Source organism: Trichophyton verrucosum (assembly GCF_000151505.1).
Source record: "Trichophyton verrucosum HKI 0517 chromosome Unknown contig00295_1.f1.exp, whole genome shotgun sequence".
Lineage (NCBI taxonomy): Eukaryota > Fungi > Ascomycota > Eurotiomycetes > Onygenales > Arthrodermataceae > Trichophyton > Trichophyton verrucosum.
Window position 1 is genome coordinate 186,029 of NW_003315454.1, and position 8,309 is coordinate 194,337.

Below are 8,309 nucleotides of genomic sequence, written 5' to 3' on the forward strand. Positions count from 1 at the left end.
AAGATCTCATGAACTAAACGCCGATGTTGAGATCGTGGGTATTTTTCAATTCAAAGAGAAAACCATTTCCATTCCACTACCAGCCTAACCCGAATATCCGCTATGCATGTTGAAACACTGTGCCTTTTTGATTATTTTGCGTTGAGTTATTTTTTTTGCTTTCATTTTTTTTTTTTTTCTATATTTTTTTTATTGTTCTTCTGTACCAGCTCGTTCGTTAAATCCCTTTAGAGAGGTTTACTTAGAGTATTTCTGGCGGAAGAACTTGGCGGCGTTGACCATGTTGACAAGGGCAGCCTTGGTCTCAGGCCACTTGCGGGTCTTCAAACCGCAGTCAGGATCGATCCAGAGTTGATCTGGTCGGAGGTACTGAAGCATCTCTTCAATACGGGCCTTGATCTCCTCCTCGCCAGGCACACGGGGGGAGTGGATGTCATAGACACCAGGGCCGATGTGGCGGGGGTAGGCCTCGTCAACGAAGACCTTGAGGAGCTTAGCGTCACTCTTGCTGTTCTCGATACTGAGGACATCAGCGTCAAGGGCGGCAATGGCGTGGAAGAAGTCCTGGAATTCGGAGTAGCAGAAGTGGGAGTGGATCTGGGTGCCATCCGCAACGCCGGAGGTGGCGAGGCGGAAGGACTCAACTGCCCATTTGAGGTAGGCATCACGGGCAGCTCCAGCACGGAGAGGGAGACCCTCACGGAGAGCGGGCTCGTCAACCTGGATGACGAAGATGCCAGCAGCCTCAAGATCAACAACCTCGTCACGGAGAGCAAGGGCGAGCTGCTGGGCTTGGACAGACTGGTGGACATCATCACGGGGGAATGACCATCGGAGACAGGTGATGGGTCCAGTAAGCATGCCCTTCATTGGCTTCTTGGAGATGGAAGCAGCATACTTGGACTCCTTGACAGTCATAGGAGCGGGGCGAGAGATGTCACCAACGATGATTGGTGGGCGGACACATCGAGAGCCATAACTCTGGACCCAAGCGTGGGTGGTGAAGACATAACCAGTCAAACGCTCACCGAAGTACTGGACCATGTCGTTACGCTCTGGCTCACCATGGACGAAGACATCCAAGTCGAGGTCCTCCTGGATCTTGACAACGTCCTGGATCTCCTTCTCGATGAACTTCTCGTACTCCTCAGCAGTAATCTCACCCTTGGTGAACTTGTTTCGTTGAACACGGATTTGAGAGGTCTGGGGGAAAGAGCCAATGGTAGTGGTTGGGAACATGGGGAGGTTGAGTTCCTTCTGCTGGACAGCAATACGGTCAGGGAATTCAGACTTGCGCTTGTGCATATCAGCAGTGACAGCAGCCTGTCTCTCCTTGACCTTGGGGTCGTTAGTGCGCTTGGAGGCGGCACGAGCCTGGATAGACTTGGCATTAGCCTCGAGGGCCTCACGGACGGAAGCAGGGCCGTCAGTGACAGCCTTGGCGATGACAACCAGTTCACTGGCCTTCTCGACAGCGAAGCTGAACCAGTCGTGGACCTCAGCATCAAGGTTCTTCTCGCTCGCGAGAGTGTGGGGTGTGTGGAGCAGAGAACTGGAGGTTGCGACGATCACACGGTCCTTGCCGAGCTTCTGGATGGCGAGCTCAACGGTCTCAATGGCCCTCTTGAAGTTGGTCTTCCAGATGTTTCGGCCATCGACAACACCAGCAGAGAGGACCTGTTTGGGTCCAAGAGCACCGATGACAGTCTCGAGCTGCTCGGGGTTGCGGACGAGGTCGATGTGGATGGCGTGGAGGCTCTGGAGGTTGGCGAGAACATCAATGTTGTGGACAATGTCACCAAAGTAGGTGGTGAAGACAAGCTTGGGGGCCTTGTCACCGAGAGCACCGAGCTTCTCGTAGGTAGGCTTGAAGGCAGCCTTGACGGCATCCCTGAGATCAAAGACCAAGACTGGCTCATCAATCTGGACAGACTCAGCACCAGCCTCCTTGAGCTGGGCCAAAAGGTCAACGTAGAGAGGAACGAGCTTCTCAATGAGAGAAATAGGGTCAACTTTCTGGCCACGATCAGCCTTGGCGAGAGCCAGGAAAGAGACGGGGCCGAGAAGGACTGGGCGGGTGACAATGCCGGCCTCCTTGGCCTCCTTGAACTCGACAACGGGCTTGGGAGTAGCGGAGAGCTTGAACACCTGGTTGTCTTGCAGGGTAGGCTTGACATAGTGGTAGTTTGAGTCGAACCATTTCACCATCTCCTGAAAATCATGTGTTAGCGAGGTACGACTCATTTCCACGCATGGATGAAAGGAGGTGATGTTGTGCGAATCAAAGCTGCACAGATGACACGTACAAGACTGGGGACATCGACAGCTGACTCCTTGTCCGTGGCGGGGGTCTGATGGCCACGGCCCATGGCGAAGTACTCGTCAATTGGGTCAAGACCATACTTGGAGTATCTCTCTGGGATAGCCTAGGTACGCAGATTAGCCATTGACAGTTCTCTCTTTAGGCCAATTGGCGGGGCAACGTAGCATAGACATACTCCAAAGAGCTGAATGTGATCCAGGACCTGGTCGTAGAAGGCAAAGTCGTTGCTGGGGATGAGGTCGACGCCAGCATCCTTCTGGATCTTCCAGTGCTCGAGACGCAGTCTCTTACCCTCGCTGAGAAGCTCATCGCGAGAGATCTTGCCGCCCCAGTACGCTTCAGTGGCCTTCTTGAGCTCTCTGAGGCGACCCATACGAGGGAAGCCGAGAATGGAGCTGAGCCCGCCAGGTCAGCGAACATGTTTACCACGGAGAGTCCACGCGGGGCAGGGCAGCACGACTTACGATTGAACCATTTTCAGGTGCGTTGTGTCGCTTCACGAGGGTATCTTCTATGTGATGACGGTCAATTGGGGGTGAAGAGAGCGAGCTGGCGACGGAGTGAGGTTGAAGAGGTGAGGTTGAAGAGGTTGAGAAGTTTGAGGGAGTCGAGGAGGAGAAGAAAAAGGGCGGAGGAGGAGGAGGAGGAGGATGCAGGATGGAGGGGCTAGTTAGTTACCGCCTTGCCTTTTGTGGAGGGGCAGAAAAAAAGAGCGAGAAACTCCGATTCGGAGGGTTTTTTTCGCTTTCTTTTTCGTGGTCACGCCATGATGACTAAGCAGGACGACGACGAAGAAGATGAAGATGAAGATGATCAAGATGAAGACGACGATGAAGACGACTGCGCAGATGGTCGAGATGGAAGGGTTCGGCCTCCGAAGACGGCGGACAGACTGCAGCAGGCGAGTCGGTAATTTCCTGCCCGCTGTGGTTGTCGGCGCGAGTAGAAGCATCTCCCTCCGATCCCGAGTGCTAGACTGACACATGAAGACAGACGCCATGGTAGCCGACGGGGGGAAGGAGGTGCATGAAAAACGCATAGAGGCCCATCAGGGGCCATCGAGAGATGTTTTGACGATGTCGATATGTCAGTGTCGCTGTCAGGGGACAGATATCGGGGTATCAATGGCGGTGGCTGGCGGCTGATGGCTGGTAGGTACCAGCGCTGTCAGGGCGCGCCGGCCCAGGACACCACACGCCTACGGGCCATCATCCACGGGCGACAGCCAGCTATACCCATCCTTGCTCTGGATTATATGGACGGCAGGATAGCGTCTCCCTGCTTTTAGCCAACGAGAAGGAAGTGGTTTCACCGCTGTGTCTCCCTCCTTCCATGTTTCTTCAGCTTCTTGCCCACTTTTCCTGGCTGTACCAGAGAAAGGTCCCCCCCAGCCATGTCACCAGGAGCATCCTCGCTCCAGGGCCCCAGACGCATTCTGTGTACTCCCATGCACGGATTGAACTCGAGCGTGTAGTCTCGCATCTATACGCGTTGTTTTTTTTCTTTCGTCCTTTTTCCTTTTCGTACTTTGATCCTCGATTGAAGCTATCCTTTTTTTTTTTTTTTTTTAACCTCCCCGTTCTGTTTCTTCCTTCTCTCCATACCATATCTCGTCCACAGCTTCAGGATGGCCTCGATATTCTGCCCATGGCGAAGGAAGCCGAAGAGAGCGTCACCTCGTGGCAGCTCTAACGATCAGGCCGGACGCCCTCAGTCGTTGCCGCCTGCCTTCGAGCCCATAACATACACGCCCCTTGATTCCGCTGGGGAAGAGCAGCAGATGCTAGATGCCATATTTTCCTCTGCCAATGCTCCTGTTCACGATGGTGAGTCTCGAGGCCTTCCACCACCGGCAACGGACTGTGCTCTCGCCCGTGCACATTCGAAAAATGGCAGAAGCCGACTCGGTTCCATTGGCGGAAGGCTTCACAAGAGGTTCTCGCGGGACGGTCGATTACAGCCTCCAGATGCAAAGCTTGACGAAAGAGCTTCTATGTGTGATAGTGGACATGCCAGTATCGAAAACAAGCCATTGTTTGATATCCTTGATAGTGGAAATACAAGTGAGAATGCCTATGACAGTGATGCACACAGGCTGCTCACCCCTCAGATCACCGCACGGCTCAAATCCAGTCATGGGAACCGAACGATCCTGGAAAACGTTTGCCCAGTGTCTGCTAGGGATGTGCAGAGTCTGTCGAGGGAAAAATTCTGCCTTGGTCTCGACGGCGCTCCTGCTAGCAACAGAGGGAGCCAGGCCACCGAGCCGGTCAATTTACGGGAGGCATATCGCTCTGGTGAAGACGGTGTCGAACGACATTCCTCTGCTGGACATTCAGATTCAGCAAGAAAAAGTACATCCATCTACCTTGTTAGCCCTGACTCCGACGCGGGACCAATGACGCCTCTGAAGACCCACATAACAAGGGCCTCTTGTTCAATCATAGAAGATGATTACAGGAAAACACCAACGTTGACCCCAAGCGACCTTGGGGCTTCGGATAGCCCCGACAAGGAAATCAGTCCCCTTTCTCTGGCAGACTCTCCCGAAAGCGTTCAGATCAATGTTACAGCGCGAAATAAGAGCACTTCACCAGATGTTTGCCAGTCCAACAGCCCCCAGGCCGATGACACGCAAATCAGAATAAATATTGGAACCTCAGTGTATTCGAGTCCGGCCTCGGAAACCCCAGAATATGAGCGAAAACTTGAAGAGTTTTCTGCTATCGAGTCTCCAATACACCAAGTAAAAAAGAGTTTAACCTCAAACAGAGTCTCACCAGAGAACGTGCCGAAACAGCGGGCACCAGCAAATACCCGCCGAGAACCTTCAATTGCTACCCAAAGGGACAGTTGTAGCTTTGTTAGAAGGAGCCGCTTTATTGAAGACCTAGACGATGTGTTCACCCTGAAATTTGATGAAACTGAGCCTCCAAAGGAGGACTATCCCAAGACGGAACCTGTGAGTCGGCGACTGAGCGATGGCTGGCTGTCTGGCGGGAAAAGATTGGGGTACGGCTACAATATTGCCCTGGGTGAAAGGTACCCCCGACTCTCCTGCTCCGAAGGCGCCGCTGACGAGAAATATAACTCGGCCATTCGATCACAGTCTTATACGGATTATAAAAATGGGGCTCCATCAGAATACAGGCTGCCAATTCAGGACTACAAACGTATCTCACGTCAATCTGACAGTCCGGATAGTCATCGGCGCCCACGTACAGCTACTAGGGAGGGTAGTCATACTATCCGCCGAGTGTCCCCATTTCACCAAAGCGATATCGATCGCAGTGACCATTCAAGTAGGGTAACGAGTGCCATTGCATGTCTGACAAAGAAAGTCCGCAGACACAAGAGAGACGTCAGTAGCTGCACTGCAGCGTCCAGCCGTTCCAACCAATCTCATGGATTAGAGCCGTTCCCATCCCTAGGCACCGAAGTGGACCTAGAGATGCCTCTTGGTTTCGACCCAGCCCGTCGTGATATTGGAAGTGGCGTATATAATCGCAACCATCCCACTATAAAGCTTGTACAAGCACTTCGAGAACCATCGAACCCAATTAAGGAGAGTACTGAAATTTGCCCAATGGCATATGACAACATCTCAGACAGCGAGGATGACGGTGAGGATATCCGGCCTGAGCCAATATCTGCTGAGGTATGGTCCAAGCTATACGATGATTGCCTCCAAAACAGTTAAAAGCCCACACTCTATTATTTTTTCTTGTCGCTCATTCTCTTCCATTTCTTATTTTTTGTTTTTTCGTTGTCTTTTCTGGATACCCATGCTGGCAGGGGGAATAGTTGTTCTTTCGTATTCTTCCCGTCAAGTTCCGTTAACTGTATAAATATCTCCGCATCTCATAATAGAACCGGTCATGGCCCTTGCATTCGTTTCTGCTCTGGGAGAAAAGGGGGTCTTGACCGTTTGAGCTGGTTACATATTGTAAAAAAGGGGATCGGGTAATATATAATACAGAGCAAAGCCATTAATATCCCAAACGTGTCTGGTTCTATATTCATCGCTTCTGCTTCTTAGTACTTTTATCACTAACCACGCTGAGAACACTAGCACTTCGTTTGTGTGTACCTCCAGGCCCCTTAGCAGGTGAGCCAACCGCAGCATCCGCCTTAACAGAGGCAGCTTTCCCGGGCCCAGGGGATGTACTTTTAGCTTCAGCTTCTGTTTCTTCTTTGGTACCTGAAGTCCCATCCGGATCCGAAGTATTCGCCGTAGCCGTAGCACCCTCGGCACCTTCGTTGCCCTCAGTAGAGGCACCAGCTTCCTCGTTCTCCTTCCTCTCTCTTTCCGCCTTACTGGCCTCCAGAACTCGGATTTCTCCCTCCACTTTCTCAGCGAACTTGCGAGTGTCAAGTAACAAGTTAACTTGGTGGATAAGTTTCTCAAACTCCTTGCATACCTTCTCTGTTGGCATAAAGAGGCGAGGGGGTATATCTAGCTCTGTCAGCGCAGCAGCAAGTTTCTGAGATTGGATATTAGACTTGGCCTGCGTGAGTTTCTGGGCTTTGTCGTTTCGGAATTGTACACCGGAAGTTAAGCGGTCGTGGTGTGATACACCGTACTTCACTTCTTCAGTCGGTGTGAGAGTCCGGATTGTAGGTTGGGCCGCCGCGTTGGCCGCGGCTCCCTTCTTGTTGTTTGCCGGAGCAGCCGGCGTTGGAGCAGGTGTTTCCGGTCTGCTTTCTCTAGCTGACGGTCCGCCTGAAGGAGCGTTTCCTACCGGGCTTGACACACCAGTATCCGGGCCGAGCAGTGGGCGTCGCTTTTTGTTCCTATCCGCTTGTAGAAGAGATTGTAATAGTTGTGACAAGCCCTGGCTGGTTTGGTACATGGCGGTATTGCCGTTGCTGACTGGAGCCTCCAGCCGAGCATATAGCTCCTTCCGCTCGTCTATAAACTGGTTTTCGTTCGCGACAATCCTCTTTAATTCCTCCAGCAATAGAGCTTCTTCGGTGACCTCTTCCTTCGACCTATTTAACTGAGTGTTGGCCAGCTCCTTTCTTGTCCTCTCTCGTTCGGGGTTGAATTTCATCATCTTTTCGTGTATGTCAAACTCCGCTTCTGACATTTCGGAAAGGGGGTGTTCAATTGCCAGCATGTGAGCAGCAACGTTATAATACCGTGACTTCATCTCCTCCATTGTTCGGCGTCTAGTTGGCGCAACGAGAGCCGTTGAGGAGCTTCCATCTGCTGTCGTGTCGGTATTCGGGGAGTAGTCATATCGGTCTGCGATTACTATCCATCTGAGGTCAAACTCTTCGACGAGGTCCATAAGATAATCTGTCTCCTCGCGACTCCAAATGTCGCTCTTCAAAAGTTTGTCATATTCCTCTGTCGTATATCTCCGGGGATGTTGAGCCTTGATATTATACTTCGCGAAGGCAGATGTTTCTTCAGTTTCTACAGAAGCGCCTTCTGCTGCTTTATCTGTGGTGCCTCCTTGTCCAGTTTCAGCGTTTGGTGGTGGATTTTTGGCTAGCGGTTTCCTCTGCCAGTGTTTAAGAACAAGGTCATCATTTCGAGCGGCATTCTTGAACGGAGTAATAACCCTGGAGAAACTACGATTAGCCATGGTATAACGGGCTCAATAGGGCGCATCGACAATCCACCTACCATGGTCTCACTTTGAGTTTGCTCATCCATTTCCGCCGTCCTTTATATTTGTTCTCGTTCAGTGCAATAGGAGGCGCGCGTTCCCCGAGCAAAGCATAGAGCTCTCTTGTAATTCCCTCTATTTAAACAACCATTAGATCTGGATATCAGACACATATAGTGATTTATAAGACCTTACCAGGTCGCTTTTCGACGACTTTCTGCTTCTTTGCTGGCCTGGGTTGCCCGTCCGCAGGCAAATCCAGCATATCACGAACATCTGCGGCCGCCATGGCTGACTCCCATGTACCTGCTTTCTACCTCGTCTTATTTCAGAAACACTGGTAAATACTGAGTTTTCTCCCTCCCTCT

The 8,309-nt window shown here is 51.7% G+C and overlaps 4 protein-coding genes across 4 annotated transcripts; 2 read left to right on the top strand and 2 right to left on the bottom strand.

Moving 5' to 3' along the window:
* Positions 1–237: 237 nt before the first annotated feature.
* Positions 238–2,696, bottom strand: TRV_03577 (Methionine synthase, vitamin-B12 independent, putative; the record flags this gene model as incomplete). Its single annotated transcript, XM_003022320.1, has 3 exons — positions 238–2,211; positions 2,307–2,426; positions 2,499–2,696. The coding sequence occupies 3 exons, from the start codon at positions 2,694–2,696 to the stop codon at positions 238–240; spliced, it is 2,292 nt and encodes a 763-aa protein (XP_003022366.1).
* Positions 2,697–3,092: 396 nt separating this feature from the next.
* TRV_03578 (uncharacterized protein) lies at positions 3,093–4,015 on the top strand (the record flags this gene model as incomplete). The annotated part of the gene is made up of 3 exons (XM_003022321.1): positions 3,093–3,232; positions 3,365–3,474; positions 3,549–4,015. The coding sequence occupies 3 exons, from the start codon at positions 3,093–3,095 to the stop codon at positions 4,013–4,015; spliced, it is 717 nt and encodes a 238-aa protein (XP_003022367.1).
* An 88-nt stretch (positions 4,016–4,103) lies between these two features.
* TRV_03579 (uncharacterized protein) lies at positions 4,104–6,023 on the top strand (the record flags this gene model as incomplete). Its single annotated transcript, XM_003022322.1, has 1 exon — positions 4,104–6,023. One exon carries the CDS (start codon positions 4,104–4,106, stop codon positions 6,021–6,023), a length of 1,920 nt encoding a protein of 639 aa, XP_003022368.1.
* Positions 6,024–6,342: 319 nt separating this feature from the next.
* TRV_03580 (uncharacterized protein) lies at positions 6,343–8,254 on the bottom strand (the record flags this gene model as incomplete). The annotated part of the gene is made up of 3 exons (XM_003022323.1): positions 6,343–7,894; positions 7,959–8,076; positions 8,137–8,254. Coding segments are annotated over 3 exons (1,788 nt in total), but the record flags the coding sequence as incomplete, so codon positions are not given.
* Positions 8,255–8,309: the final 55 nt, after the last annotated feature.